Below are 27114 nucleotides of genomic sequence, written 5' to 3' on the forward strand. Positions count from 1 at the left end.
CAAACTCCTTTCAGTGCAGAGCTCTCTGTCCCTCCAGTTCAGGCTTACCCCTGAAGCTTAGTGGCCTGCTTTGAGGCTGGGGTGCGTGGCCTGTCCCTTGATTCCTTCTCAGCTTGCTCTGCGGCTGGCTCCTCTGGGAGCGTGTGTGTATGTACATGGGGTTAAAGTAAGAGGGGCAGAGTCTTACACAACAGTTGCTGTTTTCTGGGAATTGGTAGCCTCTGTTATGATATGCTGGCTCTGTCTTGTGGGGCACATGTGTGGGTTCTTGGAGACCCCTACCACAGGAAGGAACCTCTGCATTATACTGATCCCTGAAATGAGCAGTGCTCTCTCAGACTGAATGTGACTCTCCTGCCCATGGTGGTACACCCACAGCTCCTTTCTGCTGGGGCCTCTGCAACCCAGAAGGCACACCCTTTGGGGTGGGGATCCTTTAAAGATGGCTCAAGCCCAGCTACCTTCCCAGGCCTCCCCTTGGCTCCAGGTTAGAGAAAGCCGTGCATTTTGCCCCACACCAGGTTGAAATTCAGCTTGACCAACTGTCCTGTGCCCCTCCCATGCCCTCAGTCATCCACTCAAGGACAGTTCCAACTAATTTCTGGACTTTTCTAGGCCCCTCCCGCCCATCTCTTCATGAATGTTCCCAAGCTCCAGGGAACACATCAGGTATTTCTGAGAATGCTCAGGCTCTGCTTGCTGCCAGGAGTGGGCCAGTGTTTCTATGGTTCGGTTAGCATCCAGTTGGGGAGGAAGATTCTGGTCTGTCCCTCTGCTGACAATCCCAGTCACTGTGAACGGGCCTCTTGGGATCTGATGCATGTGGCTTGTGGGGTAGGGCAGGGCAGGAAGCACACAGTATTCTCCACTTCTCTTTCCCGTCAGAGAATCTCTTTTTGAATTTCTCATGGCCCCTTATGGAGGTGACTGTCAGTTACCAGTTGCAAACACTTTTTGTCAACATCACCTATTAAGATTAGGGATATGTGTCTAGCAGCTCCTTCAGAACATGGGGTAGGTATCACTTATTATACTTATCTCTGGGGCTTTGGCTAAAATCCTGTGACACCAGGGAAAGTCCACTTAACATCCTACTACTCATAATGGTTTAAAATATGGATCCAATTTCCTGTGAACCTTCTTTTTACTTTCATGCTGTTTCATAAGTAATAGTGAAATGCAGGACTCCTTTGATAGTGCTGACCATGGTATGGTTTAATAGACCAGTGTAGCAAGCATAATTTCCTATTCAAAAGGACACAAAGAGGGTTCTATAGCATATCACATATGGAAATGCAGTTTGGTCACCAGGGTTCCTTGTATTTGATTTATTACTCTTGATTCAGTACATTTTGGCTCATGTACTTTACTAGTTAGAACAAAGATAATATTGTGGAGCATCTTGTACTAATAGTATTCTAAGACAAATGTGTTAAGTCAGGATTTTTTTCATTACAGGGAAAGTTATAGAACCATTGGCCTATATTGGGTCGGATCTATTATTATGAGCATTGTTGTTTTTGTGCCAGGAAACATTGTAGGTAAGAAACTTTATCTTAAAGTTCACTTTCCTTTTCTGAAACAATAGGAATTGTTTTTAAATAGGGAAGCTATTATGGTTGTAACAGAACCAAGAAATTCCAAGTATACCAAAAAAGCTGTTTTGCAGAATTACTCCTTTTCCCTTCCATCTCACCTTCTAAGAAATGCTTTTGAGCAATTTTCACAAGTGTACACTGAACAATTAGACTATCTAATATCAGTGTTTCCTGACTTTTAGAAGGATCTAGTGGGGTAAGTATTGTGTTTGTGGCTACATTCAGTGTGAAAATATTTCCTACAACTCCTTGTATTATATATAACTCTTGACACACCATGGGAACTTGATAAATGTACTTGAAAATTAAGATTCTTGAAAGCTAATGTAGAAGTTACTTATGCGCATGCAAGAAATCAGGATATTATATTGTCTATTTTTAAAGTGCTATAGATAGGGCATGCCTGTTAATAAACGCCTAATAATTTTAAATTGACCTGTTTTTGGTCTCATTAAAAGTACTGTCTGGCCTATATCAAAATTTTAGATGACTTGAGACGGGGAGGTGTTCTACATGTTGTGTTTGGATATACTTTTGACTTTCTCTTTTTTTCTCTCTTTTAAATAGGGAAGTATGGAACACGCATTTGCCCTGCCTTTTTCTTAAGCATACCATATACTTGTCTTCCTGTCTGGGCTGGTTTCAGAATCTATAATCAGCCATCAGAAAATTATAATTATCCCTCAAAGGTGATTTTATTAAGTTAAATGTAACCTGTTCTCAGACTCACAGGGCTCACTCATATCCACTGGATACTGGATTGAACCATATGCCTCCAGGGATGGAGCCTTTGGAGCATGCAATCAGTGTGACATGTGCTGATTCTGCAGCATTGGTTCACACCTTAGTTATGGTGGCCAGAATGGTCTGTTTCAGCGTGAATAGATCTGCTTTGATTGGCCAGGCCATGCTTTTTGGAACTTCCTGTGCCAGAGGTTACACTGGCTCTTCCCATCAGATTCCGCATTAGTATGTGGAGCGTGAGGTTTGTCTGGGGCTGTTAACAGCCTGGAGTCTGAGCACCTGGGTACCTCTTTCAGAGATATCTATGCACTACTGCCCCAAAGGGAGGCTGGAGAGATACTGCTGTTCCAGGTAGCACACACAGACATAGGGTCTGATTACCAAGAGATCCAGGCACCTGGAGACTGGCTACAGGACGTCTTCTGAGACACCTCCCTTTCATTCACAGCCGAGGTGGTCAAGGTGAAACAATACTGGCCGGGCAGGTACTCTGTTAAGGTCTTCATTTCTAAGCTAGTGACATTTTTCTAAGTTTCTCTTCCTTTCATAGGTATTAGATCCTTAAGCAAGATCCTTTAAGCAAAATTGATATATGAAAATATGAGTTACTAGAGATAATCAGAACACGATTCTTCATTTTACAAAAAGACTTACAATAGAATTCATTAAAATACATTTTAATTTACAGACACATCATTCATTTGTAAACATTTAGACACATGCTATGTAAACTCAGCTTGGCATATTGACAACTGGTACTCCCTTACACCCTCTTGAGGAATGAGGTGATTGTTAAAAAATAAGCGAACAGTAACCTCACTTGGCTCCATGTCAGTGTATCAACACCGTTCTGTTCATGTTGTAAGACACATAGACTGTTCATTTAAAAAAACTGTTAAAACACAGTGATGGCCGGGGAGAAATAGACATTGTCATACAGTGCTGGTAGGAACATAAATTCAGAATCGCTCTGCAAAGCCACCTGGCAGTGTCATCAACCTTACAAATCTAACTTTTTAATCTAGTAATGCTACTTCTAGGGCACTATCCTAAGAAAATCATCAGAGATGCTCTCAAAGATTTATGTACAGAGTTGCTCATCATTACATTAAGTGTAACAGTGAAAATGCCTAAATGTCCAATAATCAGAGATATGGCACTTCCATGTGATGTTGTTTTAGAAGAATTTTTAATAATGTGGTAAAGTACTGATAGGTAGATAGTGAGAGGCAAGAGAACAAATGCAAAATTGTTTATACATTAAGTCCTAATTTTGTGAAAAAATAAATGTAGATTATATATCATACATACATATGTAGTACAATGTGTGTGTGTGTATATATATATATATAACTATATATATGTGACTGGAAAATATAACAACTGTTAATAGAAGTATGATGGGTTAATGGTTTATTTTTAAAAAATGAGTATATTTTACATTTATAATCATAAAAATGCTTTTTCAAAAAAATATGGCCTCATAGAGCCAGAAGGGCCCTTTGAGATCACCTGGCCCAGTCTCATTTCACAGATGAGGAACTGAGACTTGAGGGGAGAAATTATTTTCCTGTAGGATGGCTAGTGGTTTTGAATCTTCAACGTTCTCTTATCACCCATCAGCATTGTATCTATGTTTCAGTAGATCTCAGATTATTCTTTGGCACCTTGGGCCTGCTCATTAGTTACCAACTCTACTTTAGGTCATTCAAGAAATCCAAGCGAAAGACCTGCTGAGAAGACCATTTGATTTAATGTTGGTTGTGTGTCTCCTTCTGGCAACTGGATTTTGCCTGTTTAGAGGCTTGGTAAGCATAAGAGATCATAATAACATAAAGTATATTTTTAATCAGATTTGCTAGTGCCCTAACAAAACATACCTCCCATTAGGGCCTGGAGGCCTGGACCTGCTTCCTGACTCTCCTACCCTCACCCCAGACCTCTCCTCCCAAAGGGGTAGGTCTCTTCTGGGCTGCTCCATACCACCTCCTTCAGGTCCTTGGATCAAGCTCTGTACCTGAAAAATTAGCCATTAGTCTCATTCTTTTGGTTCCTTTGATGTTTCCGATTTAAGTATCTTTGGTAAGGGTGGTAACTTAAGACTAGTCAAACTGTGGCACAGAGCATCCATGTGTTCTCAGGAGTAGGGAGATGGGATTGAGGAAGGGGTACCAGAGTAAAGTGTTAGACTCCTGGCCATTTACTAGCTGTGTGGCCTTGGAAAAATCACTTAACCTCTTTGATCCTCAGTTTCTTCTTCTGTAAAATAACAGTACCTACCTTACAGTAGTTTGAAGATTAAATAAGGCACATCGAACACTTGCAGAGGGCCTTATACCTAATAAGCGCTCAGTGATTGCTCTATTTTTATTGATCAAGGATCCTTCACAACATCCCAGTTTCATGGTTTATTCTCAGTAGCAATAAATTTGAGCAGCCAGAATTATACAGGTAATTATATTCAGCTTTAATGACAATTACTGTTCTAAGGCTGCTGGCATTGCACAGCAGTTGGGGGGCAGAGTGGCAAGTGTAAACTGATGCAGCTGACTCATTGTTTTGGGGCGGCTAGCTGGGTCAGGGTGAGTAGTCTTAAGAGCTGTCTCCCTCTGTGGATCATCAGAAACTTCCTGGAGCAGAGTTGGCTAATAGGAGTGACACGGGGAAGGGAAGTAAAGGAGAAAGCAGGGCCATAGGCTTTGCTCAGACCACAGAGCACTGAAACCATTCTTTGTTTAGTTTGCTGTAATTCCTAAAGTCAAAAGAACAAAAACAGCAACAATAAAAATGAGCCCCAACTGTTTTCTTGCATAGCCATCTCCACTCCCCTGTGCACATGAGAAAAACGTGTGCATGGGTGAGTGTGTACCCTTTGGTAGGTGGGGCTTTTTAGGTTGGGGCCCATTTTTACCAACTCTGCCACTGACGTGTTCATGTTATTTAGGTGGGACAACATTTATGGCTAAGGACACAAGGAATGGTACCTGTGACTCAGAGGGGACCCAGTAATGTGCCAGAGAGACACTTCGTCTGTTCTGTGGCCTAAAGTCTACTCTGCTGTGACTAAATCTGCTCTGCCCTCTTTCAAAGTGGATATAGGAGGTGGCTTCAGAGAGGACCTCACTTTCAAATCATTATCCTTTACTGCCCCCAAAGGCCATTTACTCTGTGAGGCACTGGAGATAGGAGGATGCTATTTTTGAATCTTGCAAAGCACAGTTAAGATGAATTTGGTATAGAAAAGTACTTTTCTTCCTGCAGGGAATAGCTGGTGAGTTATTCCCAGGAAAAGTGAAACTGATCATCTAAAGCAAGCTGTGCTTTGGTTAGCCAAACCTAGACATTTAAACTGAATACTCGAAAGATCCCAAGAACAGAGCATTAGTTTCCATTTCCTTCTCCACTATTAACCTCTACTTAATCTCTTCAGAGTAAATCTGTAGAATATTTATTTTCTTTCCTTTTTTACTGATGAGCTTCTAAAATAGCTTTTGTTAAATAGAAAGCAGCTTGTGACTAAAGCTGGCACGTTTAGCCTTATCAGCAAACATAAGAACCAGATGTGACTGTATCTTTATAATGCATTCGTTTTTGTTCGTAGATTGCTTTGGATTGCCCAGCTGAGCTCTGCCGATTATATACGCAATTTCAAGAGCCCTACCTAAAGGATCCTGCTGCTTATGCTAAAATCCAGGTCAAGTAGTTATGAAGCCTAAGATTTTTCTAAAATTAATTTTCTTTTTTTGTTTTTTAAGAATGGGAAAATGTGATACCATGTAGGAAATAGGAGTTAACGTTTTCTAAGGCTAAAATGTTAATTGATGGAAATGTTGTGCTTTTCGTAAGGCCAGATTAACTATTAATTTACTGATGACGTTATTTCTCTGTTCAATGTAGATGCTGGCATATCTGTTCTATTCTGTCCCTTACTTTGTGATGGCGCTTTATGGCTTTGTGGTTCCTGGATGCTCCTGGATGCCTGACATAACACTGATACATGCTGGAGGTCTAGCTCAGGTACTAAGAATATGCTGTTAAGAAAGTTTATTGGGGATTTGGCTGTCATTGTTGAGTGTCTAAAAAATCTCTCTGCTCTGTGTTTTAGGGTTGGAAACAGTTATTAGATAGGTTGTGCCCTTTGCTTTACAGTTCTTTGGAAGACATTTCTGCATTATTTAAATCTCATAATCTGGTAGGTGCGCCATTCAGTTATACAGATGAGGAAACTGAGGCCCAGCAAGGTTAAATGATTTGTTCAAGGTCACATACCCAGCAAGCGGCACTGCTGTTTCTCAGTCTCTCAACACCACAGCTACTAAAAGAGAATTGAGAGCTGTTATCATTAAGATGTCTATCTGAATTTAAGATTTCAGAAGTTCACTATATTATGCTACACAGGAACAGGGAAACTGGTTTTAAAAAAGTTCTGCTCCTGGGAAGCTGGGCCTGTCATTCCATTCCTCCCCTCTGCTACTTAGCCAAGCCTCTGGCCTACAGTAGATGTTCAGTGAATGCTTACTTCATTGAACTGGGAATGAAATTATCTATGGAATTATCATTCAAAGCATATTTTTATAACATAACAACTATCAAAACAAATTGATCTTATGAACAAGGAAGAAAATTATTTTGTTCTTTTCTTACTGTAAATTAGAAAACCCAAGTGAACTCATCTTTTAAAATCATTATCTTTGTCCCGCTCTTTTTTTTTGTTCCGCTCTTTTTAAGCAGGCATAAAAATGAGGTTCATCCAGGAACTCTAGGCATATACAGTTAAGTATAATTATGATGGCAAAAAGACACACTAGAATTTACAGGGTTTAAAACCAGTAACAGCATTTATGGGTTAATACACTGGGCTCAATCTTTGCAGTCTGAGGTATTTCTTCTTAACTATAGAATTAGAAAATATCAAAAACAATTGATGCAGTATTCAGAAGTAATGTTTCCTGTCCTTTCCTTGAAGGACATAAGGAAAGAGAACTAGTATGTACCCTCTTTGCAGACCTCTGAATACCTTATTTCTCAGGCCTTGGTGTGGGTCTTTATTTCCATATCTTTCAATACCAACTATAAGGTGATGACTTTTCATTTCCCATCTTTAGCTCAAACTGTTCCCAGACTCTTATATTTAATTCCGAACTCCTTCTTTTCACTTGGGTGTCTTACTGACATCTCAGATTTAATGTCTAAAATAGGACTTCTGATCTGCCCCACAACTTCTCTTTCATCTCCTCATCTCTGAAAATAGCCCTTCCTGGCATCCAGCAGCTCAAGTCAAAAATGTGTAGTTCTTTACACTTCCCATTCCCTTACCGTCTATGTGTAGCCCATCACTAGGTCTGGTTAGTTCTCTCGCCAGAGTAATTTGCAAATCCACCACTTTTTTACAGCTCCACTGCCACTACGATAGTCTGAGCTCTCATTACCTTACTTCATGCAAGGCAAGCCATGCTAAGTGTTTTACTTACCTATTTGTGTAAAGACAGGCTGTGTGCTCTGCTGGAGTAGCAAATACCCAGTGGTTAAAAATAAAGTTTTATTTATTGCTTGTGCAAAGATCATGTGGGATATTTTCAAAAGTCAGGCCTGGCACCGACCCAACTGCAGAGGAGGCTGATACATGTGGTCTTCCTGTCTGCCTCAGAAGAAACTGTGTGAACACATAGCATCATCTCTGCAAGTTTTTCAAAAGCCTCACTTAAAGATAAGCAGGCCAAGACCCAGGGTAGTTACTTGCCTAAGGTCACAAAGTTACTAGAAGAGGGATATAAGATCCCATCTGACTCCAAAGCCCATATTCTTCTCTGTTGTGTTATCCCTCTCCTCATGCAGACAACTATGCTCCAGAATCCTACAGCAGAGTAAGACTTTGTATGTGGCGTGTAGGAGTCAGAGGACCTTCTGGGAGTGGGAGGCAATGACACCTGAGCTGTGGGCTTTACTGGCTAAATAGACTTGAAAAGACTGCGGAAGCGTTTAGATGTTGGAGTGTGCCCTGGTTAGAGGGTACAGAGGGCCTCCCACTGGCCCCACTCTTACCAGCCCCTTGATTAGATTGTTCAGGGTTCAACATCTACTCATTACCCGTGTGCTTTGCCTGCACAATCCAGCTTCCTCTGCATGCCATGTACCTTGGTCTGCCCTGCACCAGGCCCTGATGCAGGAACACTGAGTGTCATCAGCTAGGAGGCTGACAAGAGTGAGGCCAAGTGTTGGACCTGGTCAAGTCTCAGGAGACAACTTGAGAACTAGGCAGGAAGACCTGGGCCAGGGCCTAGCCATGTGCACAGGGTCAGCAGAGTCAGGAGGCTTAGGATGGTCAGAGCTTGGGGGTGAATGGGTACTTAAATCTGTAACAGTAAGATGAACCCTACACTGTACCTGCTAGTGAAGCTAAGCTTGCAGACAGGCACCTGTGACGCCAGCCAGGAGGTTCTGGGAAAGGCAGTGTGGATAGCAGAGCGGCTGGCAGCAGCAGTGGCAGTTTCAGCCATACGCCAGGCCTTGAAGAAATCTCTGGTCTCATCCATCACTGCCCAATTTGCAAAGGTAGCCTGAGGCTGTCAACTAGATTCTATCAATGTCAGAAGGATGTTTCTCCCAACCCAACAGAAAAATGGTGTAATCTGAGAATTATGTGTCTTACATTCCCATAACTCTTAGCTGGGCTTTAATATCTACCTATTCAGAGTGTTCAGCCTAAGGAAAAGTTACAAGTCATATTGCAACAAAACAGTGCATATGATGAGAATGCTGAATTCCAGTTGTGTGATTTGTTTTCTGCTTAGCGAATACTTGTTCACGAAATGAATTCTCATCTTGAGAGGATATCGGACACATTCATCATAGAAGCTCTCCATTACCTTGATTAGCACCCCGAGCTTGCTAAAACTGCTATTCCTAATTTAGAAGCTTTATGTATTCATGATCCCACTAACTTTATCAAAATCTGCTTTTATTGTAAGATCTAGTGAACTCCCAAGAACCTGTGACTTAATAAGAAAAAAATCCTTGAAAAACTTCTAGACCAGTACAAGTCAATGGAAAACATGGTTAGTAGTTATTAGGCCCCTCATTTCAGACCATTTAGGAATCTGCCAAACCTGCTGCCTTCAGAAATCAAAAGATAAATCAAAAGGTAAACTAAAATGCAATAAAACCAGGACACATTTTACACCGAAGAGTTCCATTGGGGACTTTAACCCAAGGGTCTTTTCATATAAAATTAAAGTTTCAAGTCTAATTTGAAAAGTATTACAGGCTGTTTAGATCTACCTATTAGCATTTTTTAATCAATTGAAGAATTTTTCTCTGCTAAAATATCACTGAAAATTAAAAGAAAAGATATAGTTAATATGGTTAAGACCATGAGCTCTGGAGGCAGACTGGTTCGAATCTCATTCACTGATCACTTCAGTGACCTTGGTCACTCACCTCTTTGATCCCGTTTCCTCTTCTATAAAGTAAGAATAATAATTGTACCTTTCTCATAGAGCTGCTGTTAAGGATTTTATGAGGTAATATGTGTAAAGGGCGTAGAGCAGTGCCTGGCACATTATAAGCTGTGGGCCTCTTTGTTGCTTTTGTTAATGTTGTTGTTAGAAGCTTCCCAGTAAGAGTTTGGAGGAGAAATGCCTTATGTTGCTCAGAAGATACATTAATCTGTAGCTGTGTGTTGTGTATAATTACCTAAAAATCAGAGAAACTGGAAGAAAGCTCTGGGACAGATTCACAGTGGGTTTGGCAGGGAGCCTGCCATGCCATCCAATTAACAGCTCGCAGCCATGGAAGCAGGAGCAGTTCCACTTCAGTCAGGCAATGCCAGTGCCCCTTCCCACCTGCTGCCTCAGACTCTCCCACCCCCTGGCTATGCAGGTGCCACATACTTTCTCACAAAAGGGTCTGGAGGCTCATCTGTGGATAATTTGGTAGTCAAGAGTTGACTCTACTGGGGGACAAGTTTTATTAAGTTTTTTCCTTTATGGAAGCCTTTAAGAAAACCTGAAAGTAAAAGTTTAGGAAGAACATGGATAATTGGGATACTAAAGCAAATCTCATTTTAATCATTTGCTTCTGATGTGATTCATCACTAAACATCTTTTTTAGTATTAAAACTAGAGCTTGGGTTTAATGTCTTTTTACATGCTTGTTATCCTTTGGTGGAGACAGTCTTGAAATTGTCAAAAGATCAGCAAGGGAATCTAAAAACAAAGGGCCCAGGTTTTCAAGCAAGTAAGAGTGCCAGATCAGGAACAAGTATTTCACTTGGGTTTTTTATCTGTCTGTGGAAGAGCTCCATGTGCTTGGCACTGTCCTAAGCACTTGACAAAGATCAACTCATTGAACCTGTATAACAATCCTATGAGGTGGACTCCTGCTTTTCAGGTGAGGAGCCAGAGGTAGTTACATACCTAACACAAGGTCATATTGCTGGTTTTCGGTGAAGCTGGGATTTGACGCTGTCAATCTGGTTCCAGATTCAGTGTTCTTAACCACAAGACTATGGCGCTCAGAAAACCCTAAGAAACGGTAACACGGTTCTAGATTAGCTATTTATACCGTATCAGCCAAATAACCTGGCTACTGTCCCAATGTTCACATTAGTTTTTGCCTATGATATTTATGTGGACATACAAAACTCTTTCAGTTCTCCTTTCTGGAACCAAGATTGTGATTTTTAGTCAAATTCTTTCCAGGCTGTCTATAGGAAAACACAGTTATTAAAATTTAACCTTTTTCTTTGCCTTTACTGCCTCATTTTCCATTCCAACCATCCATTCTTAAAAAAAAAAAAAAAAAAAACCAAAGTAAATCTCTTAACTAAATTTAAGGTGAAAAATGATTTAGAATGAAGTAGAAGAAAAATTATTAGGGGCTCAACCTCACACCACTGAATTTTGGAGAAATTTCTGGGACCCATAACTTGAACATATAATCTTGGCCATGTGTCAGTTCAGCAGCACTGAGGTCACCAAGCCACCAGATCCTACTAGCACAGTGCTCAGGCTGAGCTCTTCGGCCCTGTCATAAGGAGGTCTCATGTGCTGGTGGGAAAATCACCCAGGAGACACGGTGCAGCCCCTTAGCAGCTATGTGCTTGGGAAGGGAACCCTTCTCAAGTGAGACTGAGGGTTTTCTGAAACTTCAGCACCCTGGAAACTGGACACCATATGTCTTGGGAGGAAGCTATGGTTGGATTGCTCACTCAGCTAGAGCTGAGGCCACTATAAATACACCCATTAGAACCATGAGCAGTACCGGAACTGCAGAAAATTGGCCTCAGGCTCTTCCTCTCAATTACATACCTCTTTTGATTAGAAATGCAATCATCTTTGCCCCTTGTTAAACAATTTTGAAGCAAAAGGCCTACTAAAATAGGTATAAAAATAGAGAAATGCTTTGTAGAAGCTTTTTTGTATTTTGACAGTCACAAGACCATTACTGTTGAACGTTTATTGAGCTCTAACAATGTGATAGGTGCCACACAAAACATCAGACACAGTACCTGCCCGGTGGGCTTACAATCTAATCTAAGGACACGATCATTTTTTAATGTTGCCATGAGTTTGCTGTTTGTGAAAATGAGGTATTAACTGCACTGGTTAGTGCAGCAAAAAAGCCTATGAAATCAGACTTTTTAGCAGGTTCCCTATGCAAGTAGGCATGATTGCTCATATTATTCTCTCAAACTATGGTCCGCATTTCCCCAAATTTGGTGATTTTTGAGATGTGTATAAGTGTCTATAAAGATAGACACCAAATGCACATTTCTTAAAACCATCGTTCAAATCTGGCCTCTAGTCCAGAAGAAAAAATTTAGTTACATATTCAGAAAAATACTGTTATTCAAAATAGGCCCTAGAAGAAAATAGTGACGGGGGCCAAGTTCCTGTTCAGTGTTCCTAGAATGTCCACAAGAGCAGCTCCTCAGGGCAGCCTCTCAAATGTCCTTTACTCTCAAGGTGTTTTGTCTTCATAGCCCAGAGATGAAATATTTAACGTTTGCTGGGTTCTGTTTGGGCATGCGCCCGGGGGGAGGTGTGTTTGAGGGCAGAGCCCTCTCAGTGCCTCACAGATCACAATGCAGACAATTCCTGCGTTGGCATTGGCGTTGGTCCCTGGGTCCTTGGCAACACACCACACTAATTTAATTTCTATCTCCAGAAAGCAGCAAAACTACCAAAGGCCCCCAGAATGTATCAGTAACTTGCAAAAATGTAACCTGTTAAAATCTGTCACTGATACAATCTGTATACATACTGCTTATGAAAACTTGTCCTTTGCTCATCATAGTAAAGCCAAGTGCTAAGTAACACTTTTATCTGTGTTAACCACTTAGCAGAATAAACTGATTTATTAACAACTTAGCAGAATAAACTGATTTCATATGGAAGGAAATGTAAGATAACTCATATGTATTTAAAGCAAATTATTTAGTTTCATTCTTGTTACTTCTGTGCCTTCTTTAGATTATAGTATCTTCTGTCTCTTCACTTTGATCCTGATGAACTAAGTCACCACTTATTACATTTAGATTCCCAATCCTTTGTGTATATCTTGAATTTCAGTAAGATATGAAATGCAGACTCCAGGACTGCATTCTGTAATGATACAAGGATCCTGAGGAAATACTTTCACAGAAGGCTTTTCTAATAGATTCCCCTGTGCTTATGAAAAGTATCAAAAAAGACCAACTGGCACATTCTGAATGTATGTTCTCAACAAGTAATCTAAGTACAAATGGGAAGCTCTTGCCTTTCTGTTTTGTAAACTCAGATTATGCTGACAAGCCATACTTCTAAATAATTTGATTTGAAAAGGTTGCCTGCATGTATATTTGCCATTTTATAAAGAGCAACCAAATCCCTACCCCCACCCTTATCTTACAAAACAACCCTTAGTATTTTTTAAGTTGCATAAAAAAACAAATATGTGAATAAATAAACAAACAAATGCATAATGAAGGGCTTTGAGCTCTTGCTCCAAGGAGTAGGTGAAAGAACTGATAAATGAAGCTGAGGCCCTCTCTCAGTGCTTCTCTTTAAATAGTTAGGCTAAAAATATTTTAAGCTGTCTAAACTCTGTACTTGCTTCATTTTTATTGGAACACATTTTGTGAGCCACAACTGAGTTCCTATATAGGATATCTCCAGAAGGTAAATCAGGAAAAAGCAGATTTTATTCAGATTTTTTGTCAAATTGAGCCACTACTGTTTGGTATGGGGGCACTAGATGCGTTAAAAAACAGCTAGCCTGATAAAGACGTGCTAAAGGTTTACTTTATTTGAACAGTTAAGTCAAGACTGGCCCTAAATTCAATGAAATATTGAAGACTATGGATTGTTTGAAAGTCCTGGTTTTGAGGGCACAGAAGCATGGTCTGAATGAACCATTCAGAACTCATCGTGCATCCAACTAAACGCAAAATTCATGCTTACCACCCCCCCCCCTTTTTTTTAATGCAACAGGCTCAGTTTTCTCACATTGGTGCTTCTCTTCATGCTAGAACTGCTTATGTCTACAGAGTCCCTGAAGAAGCGAAAATCCTTTTTTTAGCATTAAACATAGCATATGGAGTTCTTCCTCAGCTCTTGGCCTATCGCTGTATCTACAAACCAGAGTTCTTCATAAAAACAAAGGCAGATGAAAAAGTTGAATAAAAGCATTATTTTATGTTCTTTCTCTCTAGATTACTGACTTTTGTTATTTTGGTACCAATATTTGGTCCCATTCAACTCTCTTCCCATACAGGAATATTTAAGAATACATAAATTCTTGCTCCGTACTGTATATGTGAGCTATCATAGGAATTATGTGGATAAATTTTCTTTTTTTGAAGGAAAATTGAAGTTATTCAGAAAGCTTGTTTAAAGAAATATATTTCAAGTTATTTGTGAATAAACTTGACCATCTATCTCAATATTCTGTTTGCACACTTTAAGTGAAAAATTACAATTTAGCTCCTATAATAGCATGAAAAGGAAACTGTTCAAAAGTGAAAATGGTCTATATGCATATTAAAAATTTCAAAGTAGCAAATACAGATGGAGAAATATTTTTGCATATAAGATCTATATGTTTCATTATCAACCTCAATATAAAAGACAAATTATCAGAATATTTAAAAATGTTGTTTGAAAAATGTTTTCCCAAGGAAAGTATATTATTTACTGCTGTTTCAAAAATTGCTTTTACTGAAATTTTTCTGTGAGTCTAAATAGCTAAGGAGGGATCTATAACTTTATCATTACCCTTATTTTATTGGTGACTGGAAATGTTTCTATTGTATTTCTGTGTGTATTTTTAATAAATTATTTTTGGTCTTTTATGAAGACAAATCTTATTAAATTTGAAACATTTTGTATATTTTTTTTTCAGAAACAGTTCTGTAGTCTTTACGCCTTTTGTTTTAAAAATCTGTCAGCTATATTTCCAGTTCAAAATGCCACCTATATTCTCATGTTTTAGTGTGAGCAATGAAGAGGACTTTTCATGAATTAATTAAATTTCATTACTTTTAAATTAAAACATTCAAAATTAAAAAGTACCTTTTAAAGAAAAAGAAGTGGACTGGCATTCCTACTGTCTTTTAATGAACTTTTCATATTTGGAAATGTGAGTGAGTATAATAGAGGAAAATCAATATTTGCTAAGTAAGAGAAACAAACCAAAAATCCAGCCGCCTCCTCAGAGCCCGGGAGTGGTAAGTGGACTGGCGCTTTCATGCCCTCAGCTGCCATCATCACCACCACCACCACCACTACCATCATCATCATCAATGGCCCTAAGCTTTTAGGGCCACTCATGTTTTTCCTTCATGTTATTTACTAGCTCTTCACCAAAATAAGAAAACCCAAAGAAAATGGGGTCCAAATCAATGCATGGGTAATGTCAAGTGTGTGAATTTAGGGTCCACTGAACTGGTAAGTATCTTAGACGTGCAAGCAATCATGTAGCCAGTTCCTCTCCCTCCCCACAGTGTTTAAAAAAACCCTAAAACCCATAGAGTGTTAAAAAAAAAAAAAGAAAACCCTCACCTGCACTTGATTCTATTGTCAACTTGCTGTTAACAATTTTTGCTTTAATATGTGAATTACATTAATACCTCACATTACATATATGAAGCCAAATTACACTAACTTAGTTGTTTACAACCTCAAACCTTACTCCCAGTACACATTCCAATAAATTTATTCTGTAAAAACAATACATTTTTTTGTTTTTGATTTTTTTTTTTACAGTAAACTTTTCAACTACAAACCTCGAATACGCGAAAGATGTTCCAAGGACAAGCATAACAGGACTGATAAAACCCAAACTGACTAAATGTGTTCTCACAATATAAGCTGGCATAAAAATAAATAAAATTTTCTATTATCACAATTGCAACAATAATGTACACATAATAATGGTTTGTGGATGAGTATTAACTATTCTAATTCTAGTTCCAAAAGAAAACAACAGATCATTTTAAAAGTCTATATTTAAAAGTCAATGCTTTGTCTTACTTCCCATAGGGCTACTGCTGATTCCAGCTTTAAAATGTAAAGAATCCAGCTTGAGTGATTAGCTCAAATTGTATTGAGATTGGGAAAAAATAAATCATTGCCTTTATTTTGGAGTAACACAAAAGACTCACTAACTTCACATATAGAAACTGAGTTTGTGTACGTTAACATGAGTTTTGAGAAGTATAAGCTGTCAACTAGCTATTTCTAATACGGAATAGATATTTTACAATATGATTAAACTTTACACATGACCTCAAAACTGAAGAACAATTTTAAGTTTATCTTCAATATGCCAACATTGTGTATCTAGGAATTGGTTCCTGGGTTCTGTCACAGAGAGGAAATCCCTTAAGCATTATGTTGAGTGGTCATTTTAAAAAATGCTAATTTATATTTAACTGAGTGTTTGGTGATGGTGGAGTAAAGGCAGGAGACTGATGAATATAACTGCCTTGATAAAGGATCCTAGACTTGTATAAGCTTGTGCAAAAATCTGGATAATCCTTAGTGGTTAAGGGCAACTTCATGCAACCAAATAACATGAAATTAAATCAATAACCTTAAAAAAGGCTAAAATGTCTTTTTTCCCCCAAACACAACAGAGAGGAATGTGAATAATGTACATACAAACTGGGGTTCTGTCAATGACAACAAGGACTATGTGTTGGTTCATATCAAATCCAAGAATATTAGACAACCAAACGTATAACCTTCTTGTGGTTTTCTTAATATGCAGCATTCATTATGGTAGTTAGGTCTGAAAAAAAAGAAAGAAAACAAGCCTTTAGATGATTTTGAATATTAAGAATAAAAGCTATCCACACCTTTATAGTATATAACTGGGTTTTCTGAGATTCCAACCTGCACTGCAGCATTAACAATACTTAGCAAGAACAGCCCCTGAGGCTCTGCTTTATACCGATTAGTGCAAAAAGCTAAAGGAATGACTAGGGCATTTTTAGTGTTCCATTAAGAAAAAAAAAAGGGGGGGGGCTTCCCTGGTGGCGCAGTGGTTGAGAGTCCGCCTGCCGATGCAGGGGACATGGGTTCGTGCCCCGGTCCAGGAGGATCCCACATGCCGTGGAGCGGCTGGGCCCGTGAGCCATGGCCGCTGAGCCTGCACGTCCGGAGCCTGTGCTCTGCAACGGGAGAGGCCACAACAGTGAGGGGCCCGCGTACCGCAAAAAAAAAAAAAAAAAAAAAAGTATTTGAAGAGTATGCAGATTATTCTGTATAATATTTACAACTTAATTACTTGTGACATATGGCTCAAAGAAATACAAAAGTTAATAAAATCAAGATGTACAAAAAGAACGGAAGCCTAGATTTCTGTTAAAATTTAGATTACATCCATGTGACAAAGATAAAATATTTCCGTTTCCTAAAAGAATTATGTTTCAATTTTGGTCCCACTTTAAATTGTATCAGGTTACATTTCCCCACAGGGATGCTATTTTTGTTTTCTTCATCATTATCCCAAATACATTAAACCCCTTAGTAATGTTCTCATGAGATGAATGAAAGAGGGAACTCGGGCCCCCAATATTTTTTCTAAAAACAGCCTGCTTCAGCTCTTTACTTCACTGAGTGAATGAACTTGTTTGTAAGCATACATGTGCTCACTCATGGGTATGTTTTCACTTATGCAGCCAAAATCTATCCTGTACCGTACATAATACAATATACAAATAATTCCAGAACCTTCAAATAGGAAAAGTTACTAAACCTACCATCCACTCAAGATGGCAGAAGTACATTTCTTAGCCTTCTTTGTTCCTACCAAAATGAGAAAGCTAATCTTAAATAAAAATTACATTTAAAATCTGTGAACTTGCAAGATTCAGTGCCTCGTGACTCCTAACAAAGAAAAACACTAGAAATAAGATTATACTCACAGACTTTGGAGGATTTTCCTCCCTTGTGAAGGAGGAAGACACCCATTAAAACAATGAAAAATTGTTAATCAACCAAAGAAAATTCTTTGTAACAATGTCTTTTTATTAATATTAATGTGAAAGGCAATACATTCTATGTTTACATTGGTAGAAAATTCATAGTAACAACTACTCAATCCATGTTGAAGAGTATATTTGGAACAGATGGTCTGCCTCAGAATATTATTAGTGCTCCAAACAAAGTGCAAGTGGTAGCAAAATGTGACTATAACTTTAAGGACATGCTTTTTGGGGGGCGGGGTCTTTAAACAAGGTGCTATCAAATGAGTACTTATAAAACCAAATTATAAATCTAATTTTTTTAACTTCTCATACCATAATCACACTCTGTGCGCCTGTGTGTGAAAATATATCTTGTTAATTCATAATGGTGAATGTCCTGGACACACTGTTCTGAGTATTTGCTAGACTAGAAGTCTCCACATAAGCAGCCAGAATTTGTTCCTTAGTGCGCTGGTTGCCATGCTCAGCTCCACACCACTTCTATGCTGGATAATGGCTGGCTAATCCAATCAGATTCTCTCTTGAGGCATTTGAATATGAGGCACATTGAAAGGCTGTAGGGTGGCAGTGAAGCTGAAGGACACCCAGAACATAGTAAGCAGAAGTTATGAGGCAGGTGAAGTCATAGGATCATTTTTTTTTTTTTCCCATAGGATCATTTTATGGAGCACCAGTTTTACTGCAAAAAATGATGACAGATAAACTATGGTTATTCAGACTTGGGCATTTGGCACTTTGTCAAAAATAAATGAAACGAGCCTATTATTTCAAGGAAAATGGCAGTATTTGTCGCCAATGATAAAATCTGAGCTTTTAAGTGAAAATTAGAATTCTAGAAAACTTAAATCCTCCACAACCAACAGCTTCCCAAAACGTAGATTCTTCTGACAAGGCAGTGATATTTAAAATGTGACAAAAAAGATTTCATAATGAAATATTTGGAAAACTTGAGTAACTCAGGGAACAAAGATTTTCCAAATGTGTGAAAGCTATTCAAAGTGCCAGACAGTCCAATGGATTTTAACCAAACAGAATACAAAGGGTTCAGATTCCACACTGCAACTAACCTCTGAGAAATTACCACTTACAGAATTGGTGTAATATCAGAGAATACACACAATGATATGAAAAGACTGTTAAAATACGCATAACTCCACTTCTCAACTACATGTCTATGTAAGACCACATTTTCTTCCTATACTTCAACCAGAATAACATCACAACAGACTGAATCCAGAAGCAGATATGAGAATCCTGCCTGAGGTCTTCTATTAAAGCAGACATTAAAGAGATTTTTAAAAATGTAAAACCGTGCCATTTTTCTCAAAAAATTTTTGGGAAAATGCACTTTTCACAAAAACGTGTTATTTATACTAAGTAATGGGTTTATTATTATTTTAAAGGAAATTAATATCTTAAAATTTTGTTTTTATTTCTAATTAAGTAAATATCAATAGCTATATCAAAAACTCTTTGGGGCCCTCAATAACTTTTAAGAGTATTAAAGGGGTCCTGAGCCAGCTTGACGAACCACTGGCTTAGAATAAATGAGAGTGAACGGTGAGAAATGAGGCTGAAAAGATAAATTGGGGTTGGAGTGTGAAGGCCATTATATGCTGAAATAAGGAGTCTGGGCTTGATCTAGAGGGCAATGGTAAGACATAAGGAGGCAGCACTATATGGCAGGAAGAACAATAGTTCCAGAGTCAGAAGAATAAAGGTATGAATATTGGTTAGTGGTTATAGTGAACTCTCTGGCTGTCCTCCCAACATTTATTCTATCCTCTGCTCCTCCCCACAATTATGTGGTAGCCTTGTAATTTGGGGACTTGACTCCAGCTCCAGGGATGGGGAGAACCTGACTGGTCTGAGCCAGTTCTAATCCCCTTGTTAGCAGTGGATGGTTCAGGGATGGGCAGCTTTCTGACATGGATCTCAATGATGGCTGCCTCCTGGTATTCATACCCTTGTGTAATACCCTCCCTTTGAGTGTGGGCTGGACCTTGTGACTTGCTTCTAATAAACAGAATGAGGCAAAAGTGATGGGATAACAAAAGACTGACTTCTGTGTTGCTAGCATTCTCTCTCTTGCTAATGAAGCCAGCTGCCATGTTGGAGTTGCCTTATGGAGAGACTCATGTGGCAAGCAACCAAGGGAGGCCTTTGGCCAACAGTCAATGAAGAACTGAAGCCCTCAGCCCAGTAAACTGTGTGTAACCAAATCCTGCCAACAACTTTCTGAGTGAACTTGGAAGAGGACCACCCTCCGCCCCCCCCAGATGAGCCTCAAAATGATTTGAGCCCCTGCTAATACTTTTAACTGCAGCTTTGGAGAGATCAAGATAGAGGTATCAACAAGTTACATCTATTTGGATTCCTGACTCATAGAAAATGCTATTTTAGGCCACTGAGTTTTGGGATAATTTGTTACATGGCAAGAGACAATAGAGCAGGTATATTATCTGCATGGCTTCCTGGCCACAAAGATTAGTCCCCTCCACTTTATAGCCACATGAATCAAGAAGGGGAGCTCTAAGTGTTCTGGAGCCTACCCCTTTCTGCCTCATGCTTCCACTAGCAGGGGTGAGGATGAAGGCAGAGAGCCTCTGGAAATAAAGGGGGTCTCAGAAGTCTGTGGGTTCCTTGAAAGAACCTCTTCTTTCCTTTCTTTATCAATATTCGTAACTTCAACACCACTATCTGCCTTGAGCCATCAATAATCCTTTTTCCTTACGCCCTTTATTCTTGCTTACTTCGGTTGCCACAAGATAGGCTCCAGAGCATCTATCACTTCCTGGACTCTCATCCTCAGTCACTTTATACATGTTTGTTTATAACCTCATCTCTTAAATGCTCCTACCGCCCCCAACCCAGATTCCTTAATCTCTTCCAGTGGGCCCCTTGGAAATCATAGCCATCAGCAAACTTCCTAAATTCATGATATATTTTACTCATTAACTTGTTCTAACTGAAACCTGGTTTCCCCTGAAGATAGTGCTGCTTCTTTTCCTGCAACCCCCAGATGGTAACTATTTCCTTTGCCGCAGCTCTTATACTACAGGCCCCCGAGGTGGGGAAGGTGTCCTTGATCTTAATGACTATTTCTAAGCTCTTCTTCCTCTCCCCTGTGCTTCCATCCCCAGGAAGAATAATCCTTCTAGCTTTTAGTCTCAATATTGTGAACCACCACCCCTCCCTACTGCAGTCACCTCCAGACACCCCGGGTCACTCCCCCTTTCTCCTTGAAGACTTTAGCTCTGGCCCACTGTCATTCAATAGCATAATAACTGCTGGATGTCGACATGCAGAGAGATCGTCTTTCCAACACTCTGGCCTCTTAAGTTCCTAGACTTCCTCTTCTCCAAAGACCTTGTCTTCCACCTTACCTCAGTCACTCATTTCCATAGCTATTTCGTAGACAAGTGTTTCTCAACCACTGAGAGTATTTGCAAATACTGTTTTAAGTCACTGTTCTTTTGGGGGGAATTATGGGAACATTTTAGGTTATTATAAGAACTTGGAGGTCCTGTGCCATTTAACAGGCAGGGGCCAAGGGTACTAAATGTCCTGCGATGTGAACAGTGCTCACACAATGAAAAACTGTCCCACTCAAAATACCAAACTCACCTGCACTGTCATCAGCACCTACTGCCACCCTTCCGCAGTTTGATCTAAACATCTTCCTATTCTATCACCACCTATCTTTCCAGCTCGCTCACTTTATCCAGTACTCCAAGAATTCTTGGATATGCAAAATCTGTTGATCCTATCTCCTTCCTCACATCCTTATTTCCCTCTGAACATATTTTGGATTCCATGGGTCCATCATTATAATTAATCCCTTCCTTGCATACACCCTCAGCTCCCTTGTCTTGAACCTCCTTTATTCTCTGGGCAAGCGCCAATTCTAGTTAAATGCAATTCTCTGCCACTCCATGATTGCACAATTGAATATGCCTGGAGAAAAACACACAGCCATCTGACTGTTCTCACTTTAAATTCATGACCACTAACCTCATGTGGGCCCTTACTGCTGTCTGGCAATTCAACTTCATTTCCCAAGTCCAATCACTCTTCTGTTCTTCTAAGTAACTATTTTATCCCTTTTCCTCTCCTTTAAACTTTCAACACTTCTTCCTGTTCTCACTCTCAAATGTTGACCTTGCTTCCTAAGAAGATAAAAGCAATCAGAAGAGAACTTTTGCACGCTCTCACCCCAAGTACTCATTTACCTGCCCCTGTGCCCAAACACTCTGTATTTCCTCCTGCTTCAGTGGATGGAGTAAGGTAACCCTTCCGGATGTGCACTAGATTTTATGCCTTCTTGCCTTCTGAAGAGCACTACTGTGGCAATTTTTTCTTACATTATTATTTTGTGATCATTCCATATTTGGATCATTCTCATCAGCATATGTGCTGTATATTCTCCCATCAAGAAAAAAAAGCCCCTCTGACCTTCTATCCTGGACCATGTCTATTAAATATTTGAAAAAAAAATTAGGCTACTTGCCCTATAAGATATCAGGACACATTATAAAGCTACTAAAATTTAAGAAAGTTTAGTACTGACCAAAGGAACAGAATAGAGAACCCAGAGAGAGACCCATGGCTATATGACAGATGACACTGCAGATCAGAGAGGAAAGGAGAGACTATTTAATAAATGGTGCTGGTTAAATGGTTATGCTATGGGGAAAATGCAGTGGGAGCCTATCTCATACTATACACAAAAATCAATTCCAGATGGATTAAACACTGAAATGTTAAGAACAAAACTTTACAATTTTAAAAGGAAATATAGGAGAATACCTTTCTGACTTTGAGATAGGAAAAGACTTCTTAAACAAGACAGAAAAACGATAACCATAACAAGGAAAGTTTGATACATTTGACTACAATAAAATTAAGAAAGTCTGTTCACTAACAGCTTAGAGAAGATATCTGCAATGCATATGACCACCCATGGCAGTTAGAATCCAGAATATGTAAAGGTGTCCTACAAGTCAGTAAGAAAAGAAGTCCAACAGGAAAATGGGCAAAAAACCAAAATCAAGCACTGCACAGAAGAGGAAACAGAGGTGGTCAATAAACATGTGAAAAGAGGCTCAACTTCATTATTGATCAAAGAATCACAAATTTAGACTGTAATTTACATCCACTATACTGGCAAAAATTTTAAAGTCTGATAATGCCCAGTTAGTCACAGGGAACTCATACACTGATGGTGGGAGTATACATGGATCCAACAACTTAGGAAAATACTTCGGCATTACCTTGTAAAGTTAAAAACCTTAAACTCATGACTCAGCATGTCCAGTGTGAGTTTACATACCCTAAAGAAACTCTTTTATGTGCATTAGCTCAAAAATGAGCAAAATTAAATTATTATTTAAGTATATACGTATATGTTAGGTATGGGATAAAATTTTGAAAATGAAAGGAAATAATAAATACAACGCTAGTGGTTATCTCTGGTTAGGAAGAAGGTAGGATGGGGAAGAACATGTATATAGATACACGTTATTGTTATGTTCTAGTTTTGGCTGAGTGGTAGGGTCTCTGGTATTCATTAAATTACCATGCTTACTACTTTATTTTTATATTATATATATATATCCTTTTGTGTATAAAATTATATTATTAGCAACAGGTTAAAAATAAAAAGATCTCAGGCTCTTACTTCAAATTCAGGCTCTGACTAGCTGTGTGACCCTGGGCCAATCCTTTCAGTTTCAGTTTCCCCAGCTACAAAATGAAATAACACCTGCACCTACCTCCTGGGATTTGTATGAGGATCAAATGCATGTACAGCATTTAGCACAGTATGTGGTACATGGTAAAAATGTTAGCCACTACTACTCTGACTCTGCTGCTGTTGTTACTTCTAGTAGCAACTATCTTCTTAGGTGCTTTCAAGTTATTAAAGTAGAAATGGTTTTATTAAATTAGGAAAATGAATCTACAATGCAAGAGCTAGAGTGAGAAGTCATCAGTAATACCTAACAGCCGAAACCACATGAGTGCATAAGATGGAAACAGGGGAAGCTTTCAGACTGGAAGTGTGCCAAGACAGCCTAGAGAAAAGTGCTCTAGAAGGAGACTGAGGAGACACTGGGAGAGGAAGCAGAAGAGACTGGTGACCTGGAGGTAAAGTCAGGAGAAGAAAGTGGCTAATGGTATTAAATGCTGCAGAGTAAAATAAAGACTAAAGGAGACACTGGATTTGGCAATGAGAGGATCACTAGGAACCTTTACAAGAGCAGTTTCCATGAACCGGTCAAAGAAGAAACAAGAGTGCCATGGGTTAAGGTAGCGGTCCCCAACCTATTTGGCACCAGGGACTGTGTTTCATGGAAGACAATTTTTCCACGGACCGGGGTGCGGGGGGGGAGATGGTTCGGGCGGTAATGCGAGCGATGGGGAGCGGCAGATGAAGCTTCCTTGCTCGCCCGCTGCTCACCTCCTGCTGGGTGGCCCAGTTCCTAACAGGCTTCTGACGGACAGGTACCGGTCCACAGCCTGGGGGTTGGGGACCCCTGGGTTAAGGCATGAGTAGGTGAAAAGATGGACGCTGGGAGAAAAAATAACTCTTTTAAGAAATTAGAGATAAAGAGAAAGGTAAAAAGAGTAGGATACATGGTGGAAGGGAGGTATCTTTAAGGTTAAGGGAGACCTGATACTGTTTATAGGCAGAGAGTAAGGAGCCAGCAGAAAAGAAAGTAAAGGTGTAGGAGAGAAAGGGGACCACCGACGGGGTTGTAGCCTTGGAGAAAGCAGAAGATGATATTCTGGACTCTGGAGATAGGAAGGTGCAGATTAGTGCTTCTCTTAATGTGCATATGAATGACTTGGGCGTTTAGTTAAAATGCAGACTATGATTTGATAGCTCTGGGGTTAAGCCTGGATTCTGCAGTTCTAACAAGCCCCCAGGTGATGTTGATGCTACCTGTCTGCAGACCACACACTGAGTAGTACGGGTGTAAACTACCTCTTCCTGTCATGGGAAGTACAGCTAGAAATTTACTGGAGAGAGGTCCAGAGAAGGAAGACAGGCAGAGGATGGGGTAAATTGAGCTGGCTGAGAGAAACAAGGGAATAAATAGAATCATAACTTGGGAAAAATTATGGGTAACTGGAAGCAGGAGGAGACAGTTGAGAGGTAAACAATAATGACAAGAGTAAGCAAGAACTCAGCTGAAACCAGAATTTAACTAAAGAGTAATAATCATTTATTTTATCAGTATTGTTTTAAAATGATTTGCTGCTGTCCAATTAGTCTTCATAAAGACTCATGGAAGATGACCAGGGGCAAAATCTGCCTTCACTAAAACTTTTACAAAGGTGGACTTGCCTATGACTTTGAAGTTAACAGAGGTTAACAAAAGTTAACAAGATTCAAAGTGTACAAGTTTTCCCCTTGGTTACTTTAAACATTAATATTCACATATAGCTTGAATATTTAAATGTTTAAAATCCCCATGGGTATATGAAATTACATACTGCTTCTAAGAAAGAAGGAGCAGTATAAAATACCCTATTTTGAACATGCCATTCATTTTATAATATAAGAAATACAACTGTCAAATTCTGAGGTGGCATTTTATAATTTCAATACTTCATGCCTGACTTCTAAAAAACTCTCAAGGTGCTGAAGTCAGTTTAAAAAAGAATAAACCTGTCAGAGTTCCAAACTGATAGACAGGTGTAATTCCCACCCAGCTCTCTTTTGTTCTCAGACTCTAAGCAACTGATCACTTATTCAGGAGCTGTGAGTGAATGTATATGTCAAGCTGAGAATGTTTCTCCATTTACTAAGGCAACGTTTACTAATGCTGAGATATGAAAGCTGTTCTGAGGCAAAATGTCTTCTAAGTTAACAGGAAGATAAGAGAAATCACAGGTATATTCTTACCCCTTCACTGGTTTTTTGCAAGTCTGAAGTTGTGTTTCTTGTGTCATTGCCGGCATCTCCACCCTCAGAGCTGCTTTTATTTTCTTCTTCTTTGCAGTCCTTGTCATCTTCATCTCCTGGAGATTTCCGGGACTGTTTAGAGGATTTCTAAATATTTAGACAAGTTAAAAAGTATAGTCAAAAGCAGAAACCCAAATGCACAAATGTAAGTAAGAAATGTAGAAGTAGCCGACCTATATCCAGTCTTTGTGGCTGATACGGGATATACCAATGCAACATGGCAGTGTGCCACGACTCAGCTAGGTGACCTTGGAGAAGTGATTTCACCTCACGGGGCCTCAGCTTAACCAGCTGGAAAGGAAGTAGAGGTGGGCTAGATAACCTTCTAGTTCTTTCCAGCAGTGTGATATTAAAAGCAGAAAACAGAGATTCACATACCTGGAACACTGTCAGTGAATAAATATAGCTGATGGACACCATTCTAGGAAGGCTACAGAGCTAGAAGGCACCCTAAAGGTCTCCTTGTCCTTTCCCATCATTTCACAGTAGAATGTGAGGCCCAGAGAAGCAAGGTAAACTATCTAGGATACTGTATGGATATTCATGTTGGAACACTTATGGAAGCTGTTTGGTTAATGGTATACATGGGATGATCTTGACAAAACTTTTCTATCACCATATGATATGAATTAACTTTAATCTTTTAAATTATGGATAGTTATTTAAGAACTCAAGGCCACACTGGTAAACTAGCCCTTTTTTTCTTATCAACTTGCATTTGAAACCAAGATGAACTCTACAGTGAAAATGAAAATACAATTATAGTTCGCAGCCAGAGCTGCTTTGCAGAACAGCATTAAAATGATCAAAAGCTGGCCCCACTGTGTACCTTTAAGAAAATAAAATGTAGCATTTCACTTACATTTCCTTTTTGAGAAATTTTATGAATCTTTAAGCACATGGCAAATAACAGCTAAGGCAAAACTCATTAAGGCAAGTCACTTTTGGTCTTACAGAAATGAATTAGCAAATCTGAGCTTCCTGAGACAATCAATATTTTTAAAATGCAACTTTCAAAGAGAAAATATCTTCTAGCTATGTGATAGAATATGTAATTACATTGCTTCTATTTTACTTAACTGAAACTACCAACCAAGCCCAAAATGTGAGTTTAAAATGACTTCATTTTTACTTTTTACAAGGAGGGAAAGCAGGGATTTAATAATCCAAACATGGAGTGCCTGGAGTTAAAGTTTAGATCAAGTATGATGATATAAAAAGTGAAATACTTTTGTTCTCCTAGTAAATACAGTATAATTATTGAAATGCAGTGGTTGCTTTATATAGTAATTCTCAAGTAATAGTCCTTGACTTGCAGTTCTTACAGA

At 39.2% G+C, this 27114-nt stretch overlaps 2 protein-coding genes across 4 annotated transcripts in view; one reads left to right on the top strand and one right to left on the bottom strand.

Annotated features, from left to right (window-relative positions):
* Positions 1-14903, top strand: part of TM6SF1 (transmembrane 6 superfamily member 1) — a 26536-nt gene extending 11633 nt beyond the window's left edge. Inside the window, exons 5-10 of one of the 2 annotated variants that reach the window (XM_007470063.1) lie at positions 1459-1541; positions 2166-2287; positions 4046-4150; positions 5944-6036; positions 6240-6359; positions 13814-14903. In XM_007470063.1, coding sequence (XP_007470125.1) covers positions 1459-1541; positions 2166-2287; positions 4046-4150; positions 5944-6036; positions 6240-6359; positions 13814-14005 — 715 coding nt within the window. In that variant the 3' untranslated portion in view covers positions 14006-14903. The remainder of the gene's footprint in view (positions 1-1458; positions 1542-2165; positions 2288-4045; positions 4151-5943; positions 6037-6239; positions 6360-13813) is intronic. The other variant, XM_007470064.1, reaches the window with a different exon arrangement.
* Positions 14904-15520: 617 nt separating this feature from the next.
* HDGFL3 (HDGF like 3) overlaps positions 15521-27114 on the bottom strand; it is a 75721-nt gene continuing 64127 nt past the window's right edge. The window contains exons 5-6 of one of the 2 annotated variants that reach the window (XM_007470066.1): positions 25727-25873; positions 15521-16613 (exon numbers count right to left, since the gene is read on the bottom strand). In XM_007470066.1, the coding sequence (XP_007470128.1) occupies positions 16608-16613; positions 25727-25873 (153 nt within the window). In that variant the 3' untranslated portion in view covers positions 15521-16607. Of the gene's footprint in view, positions 16614-17593; positions 17633-25726; positions 25874-27114 lie in introns of those variants that run through there. The other variant, XM_007470065.1, reaches the window with a different exon arrangement.

The sequence above is a fragment of the Lipotes vexillifer genome, unplaced genomic scaffold, assembly GCF_000442215.2.
Source record: "Lipotes vexillifer unplaced genomic scaffold, Lipotes_vexillifer_v1.1 scaffold532, whole genome shotgun sequence".
Classification (NCBI taxonomy): Eukaryota; Metazoa; Chordata; class Mammalia; order Artiodactyla; family Lipotidae; genus Lipotes; species Lipotes vexillifer.